This window comes from Pogoniulus pusillus, chromosome 16 (assembly GCF_015220805.1).
Source record: "Pogoniulus pusillus isolate bPogPus1 chromosome 16, bPogPus1.pri, whole genome shotgun sequence".
Taxonomy (NCBI): Eukaryota; Metazoa; Chordata; class Aves; order Piciformes; family Lybiidae; genus Pogoniulus; species Pogoniulus pusillus.
The window spans coordinates 19792480-19815886 of NC_087279.1; the positions used below are offsets into that span (position 1 = coordinate 19792480).

Consider the following 23407-nt stretch of genomic DNA (forward strand, 5'->3'; position numbering starts at 1 on the left):
CACAGACGTGCAGGCCGTGAAGCCAAGGGCTGGCAGGGCGACCGACAGTGTGGGGGGCAGGGGCCGGCTGTGCGGCAGCTGGGCGCTGCTGTAGGGCACACGGCGGGGACGGGAGCAGCCGTGGAGCCGGCCCGGGACGCAGCAGCGGCGCGCCCAGCCCGTTGCCGTGGGAGCGCCCCCGGACGGGTCGCGCCCTTGCCCGCCCCCGGCCGTGATGACGTCAGTGCGAGCGTCGTTGCCATGGCGCCGCCGGGGCGGGGGGGGCTGGAGGGCGCGAGCCCACGGCCGGCTTCGTCTCGCATCACGTGACCCCCCGGTCGCGCTCCCGCGTCACGTGGGCGCGCCGCCGGTTTCCGGAAGTGCGTCACGGGCTCGGCCTGTCTCCGGCGTCGGCCCGCTCGGAACTTCGGCACCAAACAAAACAGACCGGAGCGGCGGGCGGGGCCGTGAGTGCAGGGCGGGCGCCGGGCCGGCCGGATCGGGGCGGTGGCGGCGGGGCCCAGCGGGACGGGCAGCGTCGGCGGCCGGGGCAGCGCGAGGTGGGCAGCGGCGGCGGCCGGGAGCAGCGCGGGATGAGGGCCGGAGCCGTGGCGGCGTGCCGGGTCCGGCGCGAGGCCGGCATGCGGCCTGGTGGCGGCGGCGTGAGAGGATCCCGACTTGGGGGTGGGCGGAGCTGGGAGCACGGCGGAACGGGCCTAACGCGTCGGCCTCGGGCGGGAGCTGCGAGGCCGGGCCGCTGGCAGTGACCTGATGCGCTGCCCGGTCTTGGGGCTCAGGGATGGCTGGGCAGGAGCTCGTCCCTTTCCCTCTTCCCGGTGTCTGAAGCCGAGCAGCAGTGTAGGAGAGGCCGGGGCCCGCTGCTGCCTCCTGTCTGGCCTGAGTAATTTTCCCTCGAGACTTGTCAGGGCCTGAGGGAGAGCAGTGCCCGCCAGGCTCCCCCACGCAGCACAGCGGTAAGAGCTCGCTGCTGTTGCTGCGCTTTGGAGACGTGGTGATTTGACATGCATTGAAGACATTGTGTGTGGCAGTATCGGGCTGGGTTCCTGCCCTGAGTGGTGCCGATTGTCCTGGCTCTGCCTGTATGGCAGGCGTATTGAGAAACTGAAGAGATGAGCTTGAGTCTTGAGGCTTCTGATCCCTTGAGGTGACAAGGAGCAGGTGTTAAAAGTACTCGTGCACACAAGAGGGGAAGTGTTTCTGTTGGCCGTATTTGGGACGTGGAAAAGCCAAAAGTCCATAGAAGTGTGATGCTGAGGGATAGCAGATGTTCTATAGCCACCCCAGTAAAAGGCTTCTGAACACTGCAGGCAAGAACCAGGGACCTTTTTCTGCTAAATGTGCCCCAAACACAGGAGGCAAGTTGCATCTTGATGTACATTTTCTGCTGTCATTCCCAGAACATTTACACCAATGCATTTTGCCACTGCCATGGGAAGAGGTAATTCTTCTCCCAGCCCCATGTTCTGTTTCTGAATTCTCCCTTTCCTCTGGCAGTGGAAGTGTTTGTGCAGCCCTAGCATGAACTGGGTTGAAAAACTGCGCTGGGGTAAGACAAATTAGCAAAGAGCAGTTTCACTCTGGCTGCTGTCTCAGTCCAGTACGTGCTGCAGCCATGTGGGTGCTCACAGTGGCACAAAGGCTGAGAGAGCAGAGGGCAAGGAGCCACCTCCTCTCTCAGCAGCATGGCCAGGCTTTTCCATCTTGGAGAAAGGTTGTGTAAGGTTTTGTATGAGTACCCAGTCTATTGGGTACTTTTCAGAGGTACGCCTGGCATGTAGCCAGGGCAGCCTGTCACCATCTCTTGCCTGCAGTGGTTCCTACAGTCCTGACATCAGCACAGACGACCTCTGTGCCCCTGCACACCTGGGGGCTGAATGTCCTACCTGACTCCCTGTTTCCTGATGATTGAGAGGTAGAAAGTCTCAGGAATTAGAATAGGTGAATGAGAATAACCTGTGCTTCACCTGCACTCCTCCAAAACCCAGTGGTGCCTGTAGCAGCCTGAGGCTGCCATCAAGCTGGCAGTTGGAACCAGGCAGAGTTCCAGCCCTGCTTGGTTCCTGGCTGCTATTAGGAGTAACTGTCGTCAAAGTGCCTGAGGGAGCCGAGCTGTCAGCGAGGTGTGAGAGTAGGAGGCTTCTCCCAGAGGTGTGATAGCAGGCATCAACTCTGGCTTTCCTCCTCACTCCTCCTTGGGCAGTAGACAACCCTTTCTTAGGACCCTTCTCAGCGCTTGCTGTCACCCTGCCCAGCAGTTAGCCTGTGCTACCCCTTCAGAGGTGTAAGACTGAGGCGATAGAGCTTTTCTGAGCCCCGCACAAAGCAGTCACTGCATCTTGTCTCCTGCTTCTTCTGGGGCTCTCACTCCAGAGGCGAAGGCCATTCAGCAAAAAATGCATTCCCATGTTTGCTGAGTCCATGTTAGATTTCTCAGTGCTGGGAAGAATCTGTAGCTGACCTGTTTTGGCGTCACTGGGGACTGGAGCTGAGCAGCAGTGTGTGGCTGCTGTCAGACCCAGCCTTGTGAACTACAGCTGTGTTCCCTGCTGCAAGGAGCCCTTCCCATTCCCCATGCAGCCAGAGTTGTTGCTGCATGCAAGGGAAATACAGTCTATGGAGCAGTGTGGGGTTGCTGTCCTCCCACATGCTCTCTGGGGCTGACGCTGGGCTCTGTGCAGCATCTCTGTCTCCAGGGTGTTTCAGGTCCCTCCACCATGGGCAGCAGGAGTTGTCTGTGCTAGGCAGCCAGGCTGGACTTGGTGCTTGAGCTGTTTGCTTGGCTTTGGTGTCTCTTGGTTATGAGGGTGAGCTGGCCTTTGTAGATTGTGGTTATGACTCTGATTTTGCAGCTAATTGTTGCCCCAAGCATTTCTAGAACATGAGGTGGGCAACATAGAGCTGCCAGCGTGCTCCTTCCAACTAAGTGACTCCCTTGGAGGTGCCACCTGCCCCCAGCCACGCCTGAGCAGAGCTGTGAGATCTGTGATAAGTGCACGGGTGAGAGTGGAATGAGGTGCTCCTGAGGGCACTGCCTGCCTCCCACAGAGGAATAGGCAGGCTCGGTGGAGCTGGGCTAGAGCAAGATGCTAGATGCTGTTGACCTCAGCTCCATGTCCTCAGATGGGAGCAGGGCCATGTGATGGGGTATGAATTAGTGCACCAGGAGGTACTGCAGGTTGCTGTCACCTAGAGGTAGACAGGATCCATATGGCTGGGCATTCTCCCCTGCAGCAAGCCCCTGCAGACTGTTGAGTGCTGTGAGGGCCATACAGTCTGGGCATTGAGGGGGGGAGCTGTTCCAGCTTGCTTTCACTGCTGCCACCGAGGCACTTTGAGTAGGCCCTTTTTCAGCGGATCGTTATAGATCTTCTCTATCACAGCTGTGAACACACGAAGGTGAAACTGGAGAGTGAGGAACTGAGACCAGCCCATGGACAGTCAGCTCACAAACCCTCTAGGAGAGTTGGCTCTGCCTGTGAGGGCATGTCTGAGGGGGCAGGGGTGAGTGCCCTGCCCTCTCCCTGGGTGTCCTGTTTCCAGCCACTGCTGCTGCTGTCTGTAACCCATCGGGGAGATGAATATGCATGGTGCTGTTTAAGCTCCCAGCTGGTGGGCAGAGGGGGGAGGAACTCTCCTCTTGCCAGGGAGCTCCACTCTCATCTGTCTCAAGAGACTGTCCTGGGCCTGCTCCTGCTTGTCCCCTTTCTTCCTTCTTAGGGCGTTCCTTGCTTCTGGTTCCTGCCCTCATGCACGGGGCACTGTCTGACTGAAATAGCCTGCTGCCCCTGTTGACCCTGGAGGCTCGAGGGTTTTTTTTGGATCAGGGCCTCTCTGTGTCCTTGCCCTTGCCTCTGCCTCTGGGTGTTGTTAGTGCTGGCAGCTCCTCTGGGCCAGTGTTGCTGTAGTGGGAGCCATGAGCATGACAATTGCTTTCCAGGTTTTTAATGTCTGCTACATACAGAAGACCCCCGGTTGTATCTTGGGAGCTCTGACAAGCCCATGCTTTTGGCAGTAAGAGTTGTAACAGCTGTGATGAGGTAGGTTTCCTCACCCACTGCTGTGTGGGGCTTCCCATAAACACCACAGTGAAGGTCGTGTGAGGGCACTGGCCCTGGGAGGGCAGAGAGTGAATCCTGATGCTGTTGGGTCTCCTCCACCCACTCCTCCTGCCATGCTTGCTCTCTCCTCTCCTTAGGCCACTAGTTCCTTGCCAGAGAGTTTGACCACAGAGAGTCGCCAAGATAGCTGGGCCAGGAAGAAAACGTCGCACCCCTGACCCAGACTCCATTACCGACCCCGGCGGGCCGTTTGTGTCCTCCAAACGGCCGAAAATGTCCAGCAGCACCAATGCCCCTGGTCAGAGGAGAGTGTCTCGGGGCTTGGATGATGCCGCCAACAAGAAGAAGCAGAAGGATCGAGCCAACCAAGAGAGCAAGGAAGGTGAGAGCCCCTCGGCAGTGCTGCGGTGAGCAGGACACTTGGTTCCTTGGCCCCGCAGGGTGGGAGCTTCTCAGCCATCTGCCGCAGTATAAGCAGATTTAACTAATCGCTTCCTGCAGCTGATGGTAACCCGTGTAATGTGGGATCCTCTTCAGCACAGTGTCCTCCCTGGACCCGGAACCTCGGTGCTTTGGGTGCCACTTAGCCCTAGTAATGTGAGGAAGGTCGGGCCTGTGGTCATGTTAGCTTCAGACTGGAACTGGCTTCTGTGGTTGTTTCTAGACTCTGCTTTTGGCCTTGGCTGAACTGCCCCTGTCCTGAGGCAGCAGGACTGAAGCCTGTGGGTACTCTTGCAGCTGAATGTGCTGCTCTTTCGCTGTTGGTTTGCCGAGACCAGATGCTGCTGTGAAGCAGTGCTTGTGTGCTAGTAGCAGCTGCCCCAGCGTGAGGCCTGTGGGTGGGGCCAGTGCATTAGTTTCTGTCTCAGGCCAAGGTGTGGCTCAGGTGAAACAGTTGCTATGGAGTAATTTCCTCTGTAGCTGCTATGTATCCAATGAGAGAACACTTCAGGTGCAGGGAGTGCCTGCAGGCAAGATACAGTCATGAGTTTCTCCAGACCCTGAAAATTGCTTGTTTTCTGTGCTGCCCGTTATGACTGTTGTAACCTCAAAATCACAGGTGTTTTATAGGCCGTCTGTGCTGCAGTGGTGGCTGCAGTCTCTGCTTCAAAATCCCGCTCTGTGGAGAACGTGGTATTGTGCCTTCTCTCGCTTGGGGTGTGTGCTGTAGGTCTGATAAGGCCTGACCCTCTGCACTCCCTGACGTTGAAGCCTTCTGGTGTAGCTGTGCTGCCTCCATCCTCTCTGCACAGGGGTGGCAAGCTGCTGGAGCAAACTCTAGATCCTCCAGGCAGTGCTGCTGCAGCACTTCTCGCACTGCCAGGCTGAAAGGTACTTCTGCACCAGTGACTCTGGTGGTCAACAGAGGTTTCCTACTGGTCTGTAGTCAGTCAAGGGAAACAATGACAGCCCTCTGAGCACTCAGGTGGAGACTGCAGTTCCCACTCCTGCTGTTTCTCTGCTCCAAGATAAGGTGCTGTGGCTTTGCTTGCCCCTTGCCTGGCAGAGCTCACTACCCTATGAGGGTGGAGCAGGCCCCAAGATGCTGTTGGGGGTAATCCTGCAGGGAGCAAGGATTAGGTGTCAGGTTAGTTTGGTTTCCTGGTGTCATCTAGAAGGAGGTTTTGGTCACAGACATTGACATCTTATGCAGGAACAGCAATGTTAAAGAGCAGCTGGGACACTTGGCTCTCTTGTTACGGCAGAATTGGTTTGAGCAAAGCCAAACATCAAGTTCTTGCTGTCAGATAAAGGCAAAACTCATCTGTACAGCTGAAGGCTGAGAGCCTGGTGTGCTGAGCAGGGATGTGCAGCCCAATTACCATGAGCTCCACACAGAGACATGCCTCAAAGCATCAGTGTCTGTGCAGTGTAGTAATGTTGTACTGCTTCTGCTGTAGTGCCTGTTAGACTGAGATGTGGTAGTGTGGCCCAGAGAAGCCATCCTGGCAACTAACTTGCTGTGGTGCTGCAGATATGGTTCTGGGGAAGGCAGAAGTGTGAGGAAGCAGGAGGGAAATGAGCAGCATGTGTACACTGAAAGGCCTAGACAGGAGTCCAGGGCAGAAAGAAGTGATGTGAGAAATTTTGGGTGCCAGTGTGCCAGCCCATGCCCTGAGGTGACACAACGACAAACCTGCCCACACTCTCCCTCTCTGCCCACCAGTGTCTTGCTCTGAGCTCGAGCAGGCTGAGGCTGCCTGGGAGAAGGACTTGGAGGAGGGTAAGTCAGTGTGTGGCAGCTGTGAGTGCATGGCCACAGAGTGCCTCTGCTGAGGGAGCTGAAGCTCTCACCTTGTCATTGTCCCATGCTCTGGCATGGAGCAGAACTAACCTGAGTGCTTCCTTGCCGCAACATCTGACTGAACAGGATGCAGCCTTCCCAGGCTGCAGAAGGGTGCCCACGGCTGGGAAGGGTTGTCTGTGAGGAAGAGTCTGTGGCATGCCTCCAAGTCGAGTGCCCCAGTGCCACTGAGCACAGCCCTGGCACACCTCGCTGCCAGCATTTGTCCTGCTTCTTTCTGGGCAGGGAGCTGTGTTGGGCCAGGAACGCCCTGAGCTGTGGCACCCAGCAGGAGCCACTGCCTGCTTTCTGCCTTGAAGACCACACAGGACATGAAATTATGGTTGAGAAAGATCTTGAAGATCATCAAATACAATCATTATTGAACTACCTCAAGTCTGGTGCTAAACCATGTCCCTCAGCATCACAACTCTGCATGTTTCAAACAGCTCCAGGGTGAGGATTCAACAACCTCCCTGGAGAGCCTGCTCCAGTGCTTGATAACCCTTCCAGTAAAGAAGTTTCTTCTAATATCCAATTTAAACTTCAGGAAAATCCTGATCTGTGTGACTCAATGATCACTACTGGCTGGTTTCTGCCTTGGTGCAGGCCTGCTTTGAGGACCAAATAGGCCATCCTTGTGCCAGAAAGGATGGAACGAACCTGACTGAACTTAAGGTGACCAAAATCACCTTTTTGCCTCAAAGACTTCAGGGCAGCATAGGGCCAGACCTGGAACCTGGCAGGCAGCTGGCAGAGGCTCTGCCTGCAGCAGTGTGAGGCTGCCACACTGTTTTCTCCCTGGGTGGCTGTGCGGCTGGCAGCCTGCCTGTGTCTCAGCCGTGTTAGTAGGGCTCACCTGGCAGGATTACAGTGTCGTGGTGATTGCAGCTGGGCTGTTTGATTCACATAGGCAAAGGGGAAGTGGCAGTTTCTGATTGTGGTCCCCTTGAGTCCCCCCAGAGTAATTCTGTGGCTTCCTTATTCCCTTGGAAAGAGGCAATTACTTTGTAGTTGGCAGGAGCCACCTCTTCTTCCCAGCCACTGCTGCTGTACATGATGGGGCTGAGAGCAGGGCTGCTTTTCTGATCTCCTGGACTCCTTCTGGAATTCACTTGCCCTTCTTCAACATGTGCTTTTGTTTGCAGCCTGCCTGATGAGAGTAGGTTGCAAGTGTCCCTTTTAATTAGCATGATCTGTGTCGCTTGCGTTTGTCTCCTCAAACCAAGTGTGTGTTCAGGCTCCTGATCCTCAGCCAAGGAGGAGGTACTGTGGGCTCTTGCCCCAGTGAGTGGGTGACCCTTTCCTTACTCTTCCTAGAACTGCTGCTGGACTGGAAGCAGAATGCTGATGAGATCATCGTCAAGCTGAACTTGGGTAGTGGAGCTCTGAAGGTAGAAGATGTGGACGCTTTTTTCACTGACACGGACTGTATGATCAAACTACCAGGTATGGGGAATGGAACAACTGTTGCAGCTGTTTCTCCAGTGGGGCTTGGCACAGTTCTGGGCTACACATGGGGCTCATGCAGGCTGGCACTGAATTTTTCCTTCTGAGGCAATGCCCTGCTGTAAGCTGGCACAGCTTCAGCCAGCAGACAGGGCTGATGGGAGAATAGTGTAAAAGAAGAGTCTAGAGCTGGGGAGAGGAGCTGGCCTCTGCACCAAAGGAAGGAGTGCCTGCTGCTGCACTGCTGCATCTCTGTCCACTGCCTACTGGGTAGGCCCTGGGTATCTATTGGAAAGTTGACTATGCCCCTGAGAACTGGGAGGTCCAGAGGCTTCCCTCTGGGAAGGAGGCCAGCCAGATGTACAAAGCAAATCCAGAGAAACTGGATGAAGCTCTGAAGGCTCCTGGAGTATGGTGGCAGTCTGCCTGCATTCTCCTTGGCTCTGGATGAGTGTTCCCTGATCTTTGGGGCAGGTGAAAGGCAACTGTAGGCTAGGTGATAGATAACTGGAGTGCTGCCTAAGGTGCTGGTCCCCCTCTGCTTGCAGACGGACGCCAGTGGAGCTGTCAGTTCTATGAGGAGATTGAGGGCTCCTGCAGCAAGGTCCAGTGCAAGAAGGGCAACTTTCTGCAGCTTGTGCTTCAGAAGAAGATCCCACTCCATAACTGGTCTTCGCTTCTGGTGAGGAGGTGTCTGCCTTTTGAGGGAGCTTACAGAGCTGTGGGGAGCTGGGCTGAGGGTTTCATTCCCTGTTCTTTGGCCATCAAGGAAGCATTGTGGGGCACATCTTGTATCCATGTGTTGCATGAGGGCAGTGAGCCAGCTGCCTGTCTGAGGGAGCAGGGTGTCATTGTACCCCAGTTTCTGCCTGCAATGTAGCCTCCAGGTTCTGGAGTAGAGCACAAGCATGCTCTGGGAAGAGAGAGTGAGGGTGAGGGTCTGGCAGAGAGCATGAGAGGTACTGCTACCTGGATTCTTTGCCACTGTGCTGCACTGCTTTTCACAGAAGAAAAGGAAAGATGGATCCAAAGAGCCAGTCAAAGGAGCCATGTGCTGGGAGAATGGAAAGGAGAAGGCTGCTTCTGCAGAGCTGGCCTCTGAAGAGCTAAAGGCTGAGGGCACAGAACTGACCAGATCCCGGCGGGAGCCCTCCAATCCCAAGCGTGCTCCAGGAAGAAATGAAGCCCTGGGAGGGAAGAGCCCAGCCAGCCCAGGGACACAGAGCGGCCCCAGCGCCAAGCGGGCAGTATACCTCAAAGTGGCTCCCACTGAAGAAGAGCCAAATGCCAGAGTCACCGGGAGTGTGGAGCCCAGCAGAGGCCACAGTGGGAGGGCAGGCAGCCGCCGCAATGGCAGAGCCAGCCAGGTCGATGCACCCACAGACCTCACACCGCCACTAGAGAAGGTACCTGAGGACTTGGCTGAATAGGGCACCTGTGCAGAGCATGCTGCTTGCATGGGGACCCAGCCCCCACGATGAGATGGGCTTCAGGGTCCCATGGGTGGTGGTGAGGGTTGGCACCAACCTGTCTGTGGTGGAGGAGAGAGCAATGTGAGAAACCTTGTGGTCACTGGACTGTGGTGCTAATGGGGCTGAGCTGAGCATTGGCTTTGTTGGGGGCAGCAGGTGGCAGGCAGCATGGAGCTGTGCCTCCTTGGCTAGCAGGAGTCACAGTGGGAGCAGCTCAAGGATGATGGTGACTGTTTTTCACTGTATCCCTCTGTCTTGAAAGGCTGTGGTTTTGTCCAAAGAAACTGTTCCCGTGGAGATGCCACCTCTCACGGCTACCACAGAGGTGTTCCCTCACCGTGTTGCCACCTGTGTGGAGAAGAGAGTCCTGCAGCCAGGCAGCCCTGCTGAGGCCTTGCGGGGTCAGGACTGCATGCCCATCCTGGGAGAGAACTCTAAGGCTGTCCCAGTAGCCACTCCTCCCCTGGGCAGAGATGGTGAGAAAAGAGACTGGTCCAAGGATGATGTGGCTCTGGAAGCAGCAGCTGATGGTGAGTGGCTGCAGATTAGGGGCTGACTTGGTCAGGAAGGTCCATCTGCTCAGGATCTCTCCTGGGTCAGCCTGTAGCACTGCCTCAGCATACAAGGAAGGTAATATCTGTCCCTATGGCTTCTCTCACTCAGAGCCAGAGCCTTTTGTGAGCTTGAGCTTTGTCAAGAATGACTCCTATGAGAAAGGCAATGACCTGGTGGTGGTGCACGTCTACGTGAAAGAGATCCACAAGGAGGTGTCCAAGGTGTTGTTCCGGGAGCAAGACTTCACGCTGATGTTCCAGACAAGGTACTGGCTTGCCTCAGGACAGTGCCAGGCTGCTGTGCAGTTTCTGGCTGTGGCTGGGCTACTCAATTGTTCACTTCTCAATTGCTCCTAATTTCTTTGTAGTGATACAAACTTCCTTCGCCTCCATCCTGGCTGCGGTCCCCACACAGTGTTCCGGTGGCAGGTGAAGCTCAGGTACAATTCCCATCCTTCTAGCCCACGTGAACCTACAGAAGCTGAGGGCACAGAGCTGGAGCTAGTCCAGGCTGAAGGATCTGTGCGGGGAATGCTTATTCCCACACCTGAAGGTCTCCCTTGTGCTGAGTTAATATCGCAAGTCTGGGCTGCCTTGGTTTTCTGTGGTGGCTCGCAGGGAAGGAAGTCCTGGTGTCTTCTTGCCCATAGATTGCCCCCAGGCTCTTCCAAAGGTTTTTGGAGATGGAGCCAGATCAGTCTGTGTGTACTTTGGGCAGGATGTCCAGCAGGAGGAGGCATGGGGAGCCAAGCAGAGTGGAAGGGGATCTGTGCTCTCAGTGTAGTGAGACTCAAGGGTTTCTATTCTGCTTTACCAAGTTCACCCTTGGATCAGTGCTAGCTGGGTTGACTGAAGGCTGTGGCTCTGCCTAGCAAAGGCTTTGGTGTGTCCGAGGCTGCTGGTGAGTCTGGGGCATCCCTGACTTGCTGCATGTCTTGCAGGAACCTTATTGAGCCAGACCAGTGCACATACAACTTCACGGTGTCTCGCATAGATGTCTGCCTGAAGAAACGCCAGAGCCAGCGCTGGGGTGGGCTGGAGGCTCCAGCCACACGAGGTCTGCACCCTGCCTTCTTGCCTTGCCTGCCTGCCATATCCCAGTGGGGCACGGGCCCTCCTCACTGCTGGAAGCTTCTGTATGCTGCTGGGGTTGTGGGGAAGGAAAGGGGCTGAGTGGGTGCAGGCAGGAGGGTTGTGGGGAAGGGCGAGCGAAGTGCTAGGGAAAAGGGCATTGCTGTTCTCTTCCTCGTGGGGTAGGAGAGAGACTCTGTGTGTGCGTGTGGAATTGAGTGGCTCAGCCCCACCCAGTGTGGGGTGCTGCTAACCACAGGCCCACCCTTCCCCCTTTTTAAGGTGCAGTGGGTGGTGCAAAGGTTGCCATGCCTACAGGCCCTACCCCTCTGGATAAGAATCCCCCGGGCAGTAACCAGCACCCCCTGTCCAGCAAGGAAGAGGCCCGTGCTAATGACAAAGAGAAACCACGTGTAGAAGATGGGGGTCTGGATGGTGTGGCAGCCCGTACAGCCCCAGAGCACGTGGCAGTGAAACAAGAGCCGCACATCCCCTCGGTGAGTTGAGGATGCCCTGAATTTGACCTGGGGGAGGGGAAGATGGGGCCCACTTGTTGCTCTTGTGGGACTTCTCCTCACTCTGAGGACTGGCAAACTGTCCTGGAGGAATGAAGCAGCTCTCCTCAGTTGTAGCTGGCAGAACTGTGGGCATTAGTTGCCCTGTCTATCCCAGTCCTGATAGGAGATGGTGTGATGGCTCCAGCCTGTCTGAGTGATGCTTAGGGCTTTTGAGCTCCCCTGGTGTTCCCAGAGAGACCCCCTGCCAAGGGCAACACCCTCACACCCGCCTCTGCTTTGCCAGCCCAAACCAACCTGCATGGTGCCACCGATGACACACAGCCCGGTGAGCTCTGAGAGTGTGGAAGACGATGAGGATGAAGATGAGAAGAAGAAGGTCTGCCTGCCTGGCTTCACAGGGTTGGTGAACTTGGGGAACACTTGCTTCATGAACAGTGTCATCCAGTCCCTGTCCAACACCCGAGAGCTACGTGACTACTTCCACGGTGAGCCCAGGCCAGGAGCCCAGCAAAGCCCTGGGACTTGGATGGTGCAGCCAGCAGTGAACCTCACTCTCCTGTGTCTCTTACAGATCGCTCCTTTGAGTCAGAAATCAACTACAACAACCCTCTGGGGACAGGAGGACGCTTGGCCATTGGCTTTGCCATGCTGCTGCGAGCGCTGTGGAAGGGCACTCACCATGCCTTCCAACCCTCTAAATTGAAGGTAGGACTACAGGAGGAGCTGTGGGTCCCCAGCACTCCTTCGTGGGCATCTGTTTGGCCTGCTACTGCCAAGGAGAATGCAGTGGTGTGGATGCGCGTGGCCAGGGTTTGTGTATGTGGCAGAGGGGGCTGCTGGCCAGCCCTGACTGCTGTTCTGCCACCAGGCAATCGTGGCCAGCAAGGCCAGCCAGTTCACTGGCTATGCCCAGCATGATGCTCAGGAGTTCATGGCCTTCCTGCTTGATGGCCTGCATGAGGACCTCAACCGCATCCAGAACAAACCCTACACAGAGACCGTTGACTCAGACGGGAGGCCTGATGAGGTGAGGGTGTCCCTCCCCGAAGTCACTGAGAAAACAACCATGGCCTTGGGTAGTTCAGTGTAGTGCTGAGTGCTTTTTTCACCACAGGTGGTAGCTGAGGAAGCCTGGCAGCGACACAAGATGAGGAATGACTCTTTCATTGTGGACCTCTTCCAGGGCCAGTACAAATCCAAGCTGGTGTGTCCAGTGTGTTCCAAGGTAGGGGCAGTCCTGGAGGGCTCTCACCTGGTCCTAGCTGCACATCAGTAGGTTCTTGACCTTCAGAGCACGGGCCACAGGGCAGAGCTGGATTTTGGGTCCACTGGGGCTGCTGCCCCACTGATCTCAGCCAGAAGCACTTCCTGCAGCTGAGTGTGTTCTCTCATCTGCAGGTGTCCATCACCTTTGACCCCTTCCTGTACCTACCTGTGCCACTCCCTCAGAAGCAGAAGGTTCTGACTGTGTACTACTTTGCAAAGGAGCCACACAAGAAACCCATCAAGGTAGAGGACACCATCTATTCTCAGGAGGGAGTCTGGCAGGGCTTCTGGAGGTGCCTTAGGCAGCCATCCATGTGCCAGGTTGAGCTTTGTGTTTGGTAAAGGGCTGCTTTGGTGCAGTGTGGCTGACAGGCACTTTCTTGGTGGCAGTTCCTCGTGAGTATCAGCAAGGAGAATTCCAGCGCCATGGAGGTGCTTGACTCAGTCGCCCACAGTGTGCGGGTGAAGCCAGAGAACCTGCGCCTGGCAGAGGTGAGTGGCTTCAATCTGGGGAGCAAGATGTAGGCTACTTTGCATGGAATAAGGCCACCAACAGTCATTTGGCTCTCTCCAACATGTCTGTGGGTAGCACTGTCAGGCACAGAGTGCTGCAGGAGAGCTGCGCCACCGCAGCAGTGCAAGGGAAGATCATCCTTCCCTTTCAGGGTGGTGAAGTGGACACAGCATCCCTGTGATGCTGCTGTTCCTCACAGCTCATTGTGAGGCTGAGATCTGTGGGTTTCTGAGGAGAAGCAGCTCGGGGCAGCCTTCTCACACAGCCCTGCTTCATTCTTTTCCTGGCAGGTGATCAAAAATCGCTTCCACCGCACATTCCTGCCGTCCAACTCGCTAGACACAGTCTCTCCCACAGACCTGCTGCTGTGCTTTGAGGTGCTGTCCCCAGAGCTGGCCAAGGAGCGAGTGGTGGTGCTGCAAGTCCAGCAGGTAAGAGGAAATATTGAAACTAGTGGAGGGCATGCAGGGAGGCTGAGCCTGCAAGTGGGGCTAGGCAGGATGAGGAGAGCTGTGTGCAAGGGTGACTAGCTGTGCTGAGCCTGAGCATGGTTGCCCACTGAGACTGCCTGGGTGCCCTTCCTCACCCAATGAGTCTTTTTTTTCTGCAGCGTCCACAGGTGCCCAGTGGCCCTGTTGCCAAGTGTGCAGCCTGCCAGAAGAAGCAGCTGCCAGAGGATGAGAAGCTCAGGCGCTGCACGAGGTGCTATCGAGTTGGTTACTGCAATGTGTGAGTTGGTTTGCTGCCTGGCAGGGCCAAGGCTTTTCTGTCTTGAAGGGCTGGGTGGGAGAGCGCAGGCCACTGGGAGGAGGTGGAATGGGCCTGACCTTTGGGAGGGAGCCTCATCTTCATCCTTCAGGGTACCCTTCTGGGCCTGCCATGCTCCTGCCCAGCTGGTGGTGGATGCTGGGTTCAGCAGGAGCTGTGTATGTTGCAGGGCATGTCAGAAAACACACTGGCCAGACCACAAGGCTTTGTGCCGCCCGGAGAACATTGGTTTCCCCTTCATCATCAGTGTGCCAGAGTCCCGCCTCACCTATGCCCGCCTGGCCCAGCTGCTGGAGGGCTATGCAAGGTGAGAGTCCAGGGAAGGAGAGTGCTTCTGCCCCAGAGCAGAGCTCTTTCCTGTGCCTAGCCAGCTCTGACTGCAACCTCCTTGCCCAGGTACTCTGTCAGCGTGTTCCAGCCTCCATTCCAACTGGGCAGGATGTCACCAGAGCAGGGCCTGCAGCCTCTGCTAGACAAGCTAGAACCTCTGGCCAAGAGCAGCTGTGCAGCAACCACCTCTGCCCCTGAGATGGGGGATGGGGACGAGGCTTCCAGCCTCCTGCAGGAGCCCCCGCTCTCTCCAGCCGTGCCTGAGCTGCATACTGAGATGGGTGATGCCAGCACTGTCCGGAGCAAGGTCCTGGCAGCCAGGAGTTCCCTGCTGAGCTTGGATTCAGGCTTCTCTGAGCATGTGGATTCACAGGGCAACAGCTGTTGTGAGAAGGAGCCATCCTATGAGAGAGCCCTCAAGCCAGAAGGTAAGAAGTGCTGTGGTGCCAGCCATATCTGTGTTAGGAGCCTGGGCAGCCAAAGAGAATACAGGAGCAATCCTTCCTTGCGGTGAGCTTCCGTCACAGCATCTGTTCTACACTGAGAGCTTGGGCTGGGGACATAAATGAGGCCCTGGGAGCTGTGTTTTAGTAGTGCTGCCCCACCTGAAATTCCTGCCAGCCCACACTCAGTCTTGCCCTGGCAGGGCCTGTGGGGCAGAGCAGAGGCCTGATGAGGAAAGAGGCTGGAGTGTTGTGGGGAGGGGTGAGAAGGCAGAGGCTGGCATAAGCCTCCGAGTCCCGTGGGAGTGCTCAGCCCCTCAGAGCTGCGAGCGCTTCGTTTCCCTCTCTCTGACTCAGCTGCACGAGAGCAGCAGCCTCTTGCTCGGCTGCTTGGCTGTCACGTTTCCAGACACTTGTCTCAGGATGGCAGCAATGTGCAGCGAAGGGGCAAGGCAGGCAGAGGAGCACAGCTTGCCAGGGGCAGGCGCCTGCTAAAAATAGTCAAGGACACTGGGCACGTGGTTGTGTCCCTGCAAGGCCCTAGCATGTGAGGTGGGGGTGGGGGCACTGCAAATTCTTGGCCCCTACGCAGGGCAGACAGGCAGTGCCACCACAGATCTGTCCCTGCCTATCCACAGCTGCCATCCCTGGGTACCAACACACTCCAGACTCATTGAGTGCCCGTGCCACGCAGTTCTACATCAACAAGATTGACGCTACCAACCGGGAGCACAAGCTGGAAGATAAAGGTGAGACCAGAGCCCTGGAGAACACCATCTTCATCTTGTGTGGCCTCTGGCCAGGGTGTCAAGGCTGCTTGGCACAATGTGAACCCAGATGTGATCGTGGCCCCAGGCTGAGCAGTGGAAGCTATATCCAGCACAGGACAGCTGAGTTGCTGTCTGGAACCTCTTCTGGTTTATGATGTTCCTGCTCTTCTCAGCAAACAAACCAATTCCTTTCAAGCTCCCTTATCTACAGAGGGCCTGTGAATCTCTGAATCACCTCTTGTCTGAACAGGATCCAGTGCTGATTGTGTAGGTGTTACTGAGGGGGGCTGTGCCAGCTCTACCCTTCGACGATTGGAGTGCTCTGCTGCCCTAGGGGGGTGATCCTGGCCATGTGGCACTTGTTCCTTCTTGACAGCATTGCGTGATCAAGCCTTATCAAGCTAGGATGGGAAAGACTCCTCCTAGCCCCAGCAAGGGGCCCTAGCCCAGCCTGGTGGAGCAAGTGCGTGACGTGTGCGCCCCTTTGCAGGTGACACGCCCCTGGAGCTGACAGATGACTGCTCCCTCGCCCTCGTATGGAAGAACAATGAGCGCCTCAAGGAATTTGTGTTGGTGGAGTCCAAGGAGCTGGAGTGCGTGGAGGACCCAGGCTCAGCCAGTGAAGCAGCCCGGGCTGGCCACTTCACCCTCGAGCAGTGCCTCAATCTCTTCACCAAGCCTGAAGTCCTGGCCCCAGAGGAAGCATGGTGAGGAAGGCAGCAGGGTGGGTTCCAGCCCATGGGTCCAGGCAACAATGAGAGTTTTCCTGGAGCTGCCCAGGCCTGCATGCTGTTTCTTCCCAGTGCGCTGGGGAGGGAGGCCATAAGCCAGCAGGGAGCAGAGCCCCCCCAGCAATCTGCGGAATTGTGCTGGCCTGGCCCAGGCAGGAGAAGCTGAGACCTCCCACATTACCTCTGCCAGCTGCATGTGTATGAGACCGATTGGCTGGGCTGCAAACTATGAGGCTGTCCCCGTGGTGGTAATGTGCCTGCCCTTCCCCCAGGTACTGTCCCAAGTGCAAGCAACACCGCGAGGCCTCCAAGCAGCTGATGCTGTGGCGACTGCCCAACGTCCTCATCATCCAGCTCAAGCGCTTCTCCTTCCGCAGCTTCATTTGGAGGGACAAGATCAACGACATGGTAGACTTCCCTGTCCGGTGAGAGCTTGGAGGATGTAGTGCCTGGGTTCACATCACCTGTGCTGCACTGTAGCCTGTCCTCTCCCTCTCCAGTGCTGACCACTGTCCTCCTGTCTCTCCACAGGAGCCTGGATCTGAGCAAGTTCTGCATCGGCCGAAAGGGTGAGCAGCAGCTGCCCATGTATGACCTCTATGCTGTGATCAACCACTACGGGGGCATGATTGGAGGACACTACACAGCATATGCCCGCCTGCCCAGTGACAAGAACAGCCAGCGCAGCGACGTGGGTGAGGATCTGCTGGCCTTGCCTTCCCCCTCTCCTGCAGCGTGGCCTGTCTGCTTGCTTAACCCTGCTCTCTTCACAGGCTGGCGGCTCTTTGACGACAGCACAGTCACCACTGTGGATGAGAGCCAGGTGGTAACTAGATATGCTTATGTCCTCTTCTACCGCCGGAGGAACTCTCCTGTGGAGAGACCCCTGCCAGGGCACCCCCCAGACCACCGAGCCGAGCGCACCCCCTCTGCCGAAGCCACTGCAAGCCAGGTGAGAACTCGCATCCCTTTTGGCGCTGTTGGAACCACAGAGCCTTGAAACGTGCCCAGGTGCCCACGCACAGGGGCTGTTCTGCCTCTGCCAGCGCCCATGGAGTCTGGTGTAGCTGTGGCATGGTGCCTGCCCCTCTTTGATAGCAAAGAGCTTGCACTAGTCAGGTGTTGGGACCTGTCTTGCCCTGTTCTTGCTGTGAGGTTGGGGTGGTTCCTGCCCTGAGGGACCACAGAAGATCTGGTTCCTGTTGTCAGACTGGGAGGGCATCAGAGGCAGGAGGGGCCCAGCATTGCCAGGGCCTGCACTGGAAGAAGGCTGTGAGCAGTGCAGTAGGAGCTGGCTGTGCTGGGGAGCAGTGAGAACCTGCTCTCTGCAGCCACTCTTGAGGCAGGGTGGGGGATGCTGTTTACTGGGGCCCAGCTTGGGGCCGAGCTAGATGCAAAAAAGGCAAATGCCATCACTGAGCCAGAGGTCTGGCAGCCTCTCGAGGGTGCTGAAGAGAAACCTGCCGGTGTGAGTGTGCTGCTGGGCTACCTGAGAGGTCAGCTGGCCAGGTGCTTTTGGAGTGCACTATCCAGGAATGGTTAGGCTGATCTCTGGGTGAATGTTGGGCACAAAGGCCCGGGCTGGGGCACGGTGCAGTGCCCACCTGGCCAGTTTCTCATAGCTGTGCTGCAGCCCTTCCCTCTGCACTGGGCACCCTCACAGCCCTGCGGGATCTGAGGACAATGCTCAGCTCATCTGTGGCACAGCGGCATGTGTGTGCCCTATTATGGGGCCTGTCTGGCTTGCACAGCCTTTGACCCAACGCTAGTTTGGCATCCTGGCTCTGCCCTCTCAACTGGGGAGAGGAGCTTGCCAGCCTCTAGGGTGAGTGGGTCTCTGGCACGTTGGTGTCTGCCTTCCTGGGCCGTTCTTGTCCAAGCAGGCTGTGTGTGTCCTGGAGCAGTCCCCTTTGCCTAGGGGTGGCGTGGCCAACAAGAAGGCTGTGCTGCTCATCCCGTGCTAGCGGTGCGAGCTGTCAGGAGCACCGAGGTTTGCTGTGCACCCCACAGCACCAGGGTCTATTGGATCCCCTCATGGCATCAGGGCTCATCTGACCCCTGTCAGCAATGGATCCCACAGCAATGGGGCGCATTGGATCCAACCGGGGTTCATCGAATCCCTGGGCACCTCGGACCACCTGCACCCTCCCAGGCACTGGGTGCCCTCTGGAGACCTGCGCCCAGCTTGGCTGCTCTGCATGATCACCGGCACAGTGAAGGGCTGGGCTGTGATTGGCTGCCTGCCAATAATCTTCCTGGAAGCTGGGCTATGATTGGCTGTTGGAGCATCCCCACCCACCAAAGCAGAGCTTTGACTGGCTGTGCTGTGACCGTGCCTCCTGCTCCTGCCACCCCAGCTGGCTCTGGATTGGTTGTCGTCTGAAGGATCCTGTTGGGATCACAGAAGCTGGGCTGTGATTGGCTTACGCCTGCCCCCTTGCCACCTGGACCCACCAATGCCAGCGCATCGTCTCCACTGCAGTCCAGCTGCCCACTCCACTCTCTTCGGCCCCATGAAGACCTTGTCTGGCAGCTGCCCACGGTCCCTCCTGCAGAGCCGTCCGGCTGCGCCCCGCGCACCGGAGACCCTGAAGAGTGGCGAGGGCGGGCGAGACCGTGACGGTGCTGCATGGGGAGGCGGGCTGGCTGGGCATGGGGCTGGGCACACAGGCAGCTGCCCGCCTCAGGGGATGGCAAGGGGTGTTGCCCGTTGTGTTCTCCAAGTGCTGACGCAGGTTTCCACATCGCAGGCTTCTCTGATCTGGCAGGAACTGGAGGCTGAAGAACAAGAGCTGCAACTCGAGGCACCTCAAAGGCCTGCAAGAAATTCCTGGAGGCCCCATGGCCAGAAGCGGAGTCCAGGCACCCCACAGCACCCAGATGAAGGCTGCATCAGATATTTTGTCCTGGCCACTACAGCTGCAATCGTGGCTCTCTTCCTAAATGTCTTCTACCCACTCATTTACCAAACCCGCTGGAGATAGGCACGGGCACACAGCCAGCTGCAGGAGCAGGGCTGCCGAGGCACGCGCCGTCCTCGGACACTACGCAATGAAGACGACAGGCGGCAGGACAGAAACTGCCAGGAAGGACTCGCCAAGGGAAGCGTGGGGCCGTCGGCTCCTGCTTGTCTGCTCCGGCATCTCCCGTGCCAGCTGGCAGGGCTGCTTGGCCAGCTCACTGCCTTGCCAAGGCACAGCCCAGAACCAGGAGCCCCTTCTGCCCTCCCTTCATCCTTGCTGCCTGCTGGGGGCAGGACAGACCTCAGGCTACCTGCTACTTAGGAAGTGATGTTGCTGCTGCAGCAGGACCAGGGCTTGGGAGCTACCCAGGAACGTCATTTGCCTCTGCTTCGCTCCTGGGAAAGAGGAGACCTGCTAGGAGGCTGCAGCAAGGGCAGGATGCCCTGACATGGTTCCTGATCTGGTCACCTCTCCTTGCTATGCTGCTGTAGGAGCCTTGTACTCCCCAGAGCTGGCACAGCCTGCAGCTCCTGTACCAGGCCAGTCCAGTCCCTCCTGCCAGCCTCCCACTAAGCCTTCTGGTGCCAGCACCCCCATGCTGGGCACAAACAGGCTTGTCACCAAGGGTTTGTGTGCTTCCCTCCTCAGTCAGAGGCTCAGATTCACCACAGCTCCTCTCCTCCCTTGGGAGCCTGGCATGCCCATGGTGAGCACCTGCCTCTGTGGGCTGCTGACTCTTGCCAGCCCCCAGTGCCATGGAAAGTGTGGGCTGTTTCCACTCAGCTCCAGCTGGCTGTGTCTCAGCCAAGTCTCTGACAGGAGAGGATGGCACAGCACCTTGTTTGCCAGAGAATGCACTGCCTATGGGGTAAGGGAGTGCAGGCAGGACCTGAGTGTGTTAATAAAGCCAGGTTTTCCAAAGAGATGCAGCATCACTGTCCTGTGTGATGGGACCCCCAGGCAGGGGCAAGGCCCCTCTCTGTACTGGGGCTGGTGACCTTCCTGTGCCTGCGGTGACTGTCCCAGCTGCATGGGGACTAGCATGGGAACCATACCCTGGGCTTCGTCAGGTGCCTGGCACACCCTGGGTGGCAGCAGACTCAGGACAACTCTGCCTGCCTGTGCCGTAGGGTATGCCACAGGGCGGCACCCCCAGCAGGGCACGTGCAGCAGAACTGGCAGCGTGCCATCCCCTGGGGCTGGGGCACGGTCTGCAGCTGTGGTGATGTCTGACATTGAGACGTGATGCCCTTGGCTGAGCGTGGCTCAGGGTGTTCTGATGTGTTTAGGCGTGAGAAGTGACTTCAGAGCCCTGTGACTTCCTTTTCTATCTTTGTTGCTTTCCCACCCTCAGTGTCCTTGGCCGGTTCAGGAAGGATGCTTGGCAGGGAAGGGGCTCACCTGTGTTTCTGGCTGGGGTTTGAGCTGGGCAGCAAGGAGCCAGGGCTGCCCCACCTTAGTTTCTGACACATGTCACAGTGTCTTCCTCAACAAGTGCGTCGCAGCTGGGGAACCCAGCGGGGTCGTGCTGCAGTCATGAGGTGCCAGTCCTGGAACAGTCACCTCATTGTCTGCAGCCCTGGGGCTCGGCAGCTTCCCCCACTCACCCACGGCGCTGGCCTCGTGAGGCTGACTCAGTGCCCAGCGCCGGTAGGGTGACCTCTGCTCCGGCTGGCACTGATGACCTGGGGGTGAGGCTCACAAGCTGCTGCCTGCACCTGCCTGCTCAGCTTGCCCCAAGGTGGGTGGCCAGCAGTGAGGCCCAGACTAGGCTCTTTGGGCCCTGGAAATCCCCTCTGGTTCTATGCTGTTCCTTAGACCCTGACAGGCGCTGCCTGTGGCTCACCCCTGCCACTCAAAGGGCTAGGGACTAGGTGCCCATTCTGGGGTGAAGGGCTTTGTTCAGAGAAGCCCTGCCTACAGCAGCTTTATAGGCTTCAGTGCCAGACTGAGGAGAAGAGGCAGGACCAAAGCTGGGAAGAGTGTGCTGCCACTGGAGTCTCTGGCATGCTGCCTTCCCCCTGTCCTGTTGATGGGGCTGGCACCAGCTGCTGCTCTCCAGACCGTGGAAGTGCACATGCTGCCAGCGTTCTCTGTGCCAAGGGGCTTATGTCTCTGCAAATATCCCATGGCCCCTTGGTCACAAAAAGATGGGTGGGCAGGGTGCTGGTCTCCCTCTTGCACCCCTGCTCCCCCTCTCACACCTGCCTTCTGCTTGCAGGGTCTGCCCCCCGTGCCGTTCGGATCTGGCCTGGCCCCTGAAGGAGCCCCAGCGCTGGCCGCGGAAGGCCTCCCCGAGCGCTTCGCCAGCCCTGCTGAGCGCCCGGCCCCCTCCTACAGCAGCATGGAAGAAGTTGACTAGGGCGTCGTGGGGCACCAACCCCTGAGGGTGGGGGTTGGGCTGGGTACTGAGGCTGGGGGTCGGGAGGGGGTTGGGATTTGTTCTGCGCTCATTAAACTTGCTGAACTCCACTTGCCTCCACTGCCTGCTGTCCCCTGGAACCTGCTGGTGCCTGGTAAAGTTGCCCTTGGGCACTACATCCCCCAGTGTGTTACTGAAGCCCCAGCACAGTACTGCCTTAGGTGCCCTCGTGACATCCTCATGGCCTGTGGGCCCCAAATGCTGCAGGCTAAACATTCACCAGGTTCCTGCCAGGCTCCAGGTCTGGTCCTGTGTGACATGTCCAAAGTCTTCAAGGCAAAAAGATGATTTCAGTCACTTTCAGGTTTGTTCCATCCTTTTTGGTACAAGGATGTCTCTCTACAACTGCGTGAAAGGTGATTGTGGCAAAGTGGGTGCTGGTTTCTTCCTCCTAGTAATATCATCGGATATGGGGAAGTGGCCTCAAGTTACACCAAGGGAAGTTTGAATTAGATATTAGAAGAAACTTCTTTACTGGAAGGGTTATCAAGCACTGGAGCAGGCTCTCCAGGGAGGTTGTTGAATCCTCACCCTGGAGCTGTTTGAAACATGCAGAGTTGTGATGCTGAGGGACGTGGTTTAGCACCAGACTTGAGGTAGTTCAATAATGATTGTATTTGATGATCTCCAAGATCTTTCTCAACCATAATTTCATGTCCTGTGTGGTCTTCAAGGCAGAAAGCAGGCAGTGGCTCCTGCTGGGTGCCACAGCTCAGGGCGTTCCTGGCCCAACACAGCTCCCTGCCCAGAAAGAAGCAGGACAAATGCTGGCAGCGAGGTGTGCCAGGGCTGTGCTCAGTGGCACTGGGGCACTCGACTTGGAGGCATGCCACAGACTCTTCCTCACAGACAACCCTTCCCAGCCGTGGGCACCCTTCTGCAGCCTGGGAAGGCTGCATCCTGTTCAGTCAGATGTTGTGGCAAGGAAGCACTCAGGTTAGTTCTGCTCCATGCCAGAGCATGGGACAACGACAAGGTGAGCTCCCTCAGCAGAGGCACTCTGTGGCCATGCACTCACAGCTGCCACACACTGACTTACCCTCCTCCAAGTCCTTCTTCCAGGCAGCCTCAGCCTGCTCGAGCTCAGAGCAAGACACTGGTGGGCAGAGAGGGAGAGTGTGGGCAGGTTTGTCGTTGTGTCACCTCAGGGCATGGGCTGGCACACTGGCACCCAAAATTTCTCACATCACTTCTTTCTGCCCTGGACTCCTGTCTAGGCCTTTCAGTGTACACATGCTGCTCATTTCCCTCCTGCTTCCTCACACTTCTGCCTTCCCCAGAACCATATCTGCAGCACCACAGCAAGTTAGTTGCCAGGATGGTGTGCCCTGAGGCTGGCCACGCCCTGTCTCCTGGCCTTCCCTCTGTCCGGTTCTGCAGTCCTAGTGCCTGGTGTGCCCTGGTGCTAGTGCAGCGGTGCTGCAGGTCCTGGTATCCAGTGTGTCCCTGTATCGGTGGAGTGAAACAGCCAGTCCCAGTGCCATGTCGCCCGGCGTTCCTTGGTGCTGGCTGCTGTGGCAGGACTGCAAGTATTAGTGCTCTAGTGCCCGGTTTACCCCAGAGAGGCCTCTTCCCCGGCGTCCTCGGTGTGTCCAATCCTCCGGTGTCCCTGGCGCTCGGTGTCCCCTGGTTACATCCCATTTCCCCAGCGCTCGCCGGTGTTCCTTACCGCCTGATGTCCCTGGTGCCTGTCATTCACCATAATGACGCCCCTTCCCCCCGTATGCGTCATCGCTTGATGTCCCCAGTGCGCGGTATCTCTCGATGCTGCCCCGTTTCCCGCTGTCCCCCGGT

At 57.4% G+C, this 23407-nt stretch overlaps 1 protein-coding gene across 10 annotated transcripts; it reads left to right on the top strand.

Moving 5' to 3' along the window:
• Positions 1–349: 349 nt before the first annotated feature.
• On the top strand, positions 350–22103 carry USP19 (ubiquitin specific peptidase 19). Of its 10 annotated transcripts, none has more exons than XM_064156907.1 (26): positions 350–446; positions 4196–4440; positions 7663–7791; positions 8340–8473; positions 8799–9197; positions 9526–9793; positions 9927–10083; positions 10186–10257; positions 10759–10874; positions 11171–11385; positions 11690–11891; positions 11978–12111; positions 12275–12433; positions 12521–12631; positions 12805–12915; positions 13063–13164; positions 13477–13617; positions 13797–13915; positions 14124–14261; positions 14351–14712; positions 15366–15476; positions 15988–16204; positions 16501–16653; positions 16760–16923; positions 17002–17180; positions 18979–20114. In XM_064156907.1, the coding sequence occupies exons 2-26, from the start codon at positions 4332–4334 to the stop codon at positions 19210–19212; spliced, it is 4236 nt and encodes a 1411-aa protein (XP_064012977.1). In that variant the 5' UTR covers positions 350–446; positions 4196–4331; the 3' UTR covers positions 19213–20114. The 10 variants fall into 10 exon arrangements, with proteins under 10 accessions (XP_064012977.1, XP_064012978.1, XP_064012976.1 ...); XM_064156908.1 differs by lacking the exon at positions 350–446 and adding an exon at positions 477–539; XM_064156906.1 differs by lacking the exon at positions 350–446 and adding an exon at positions 2540–4037.
• Positions 22104–23407: the final 1304 nt, after the last annotated feature.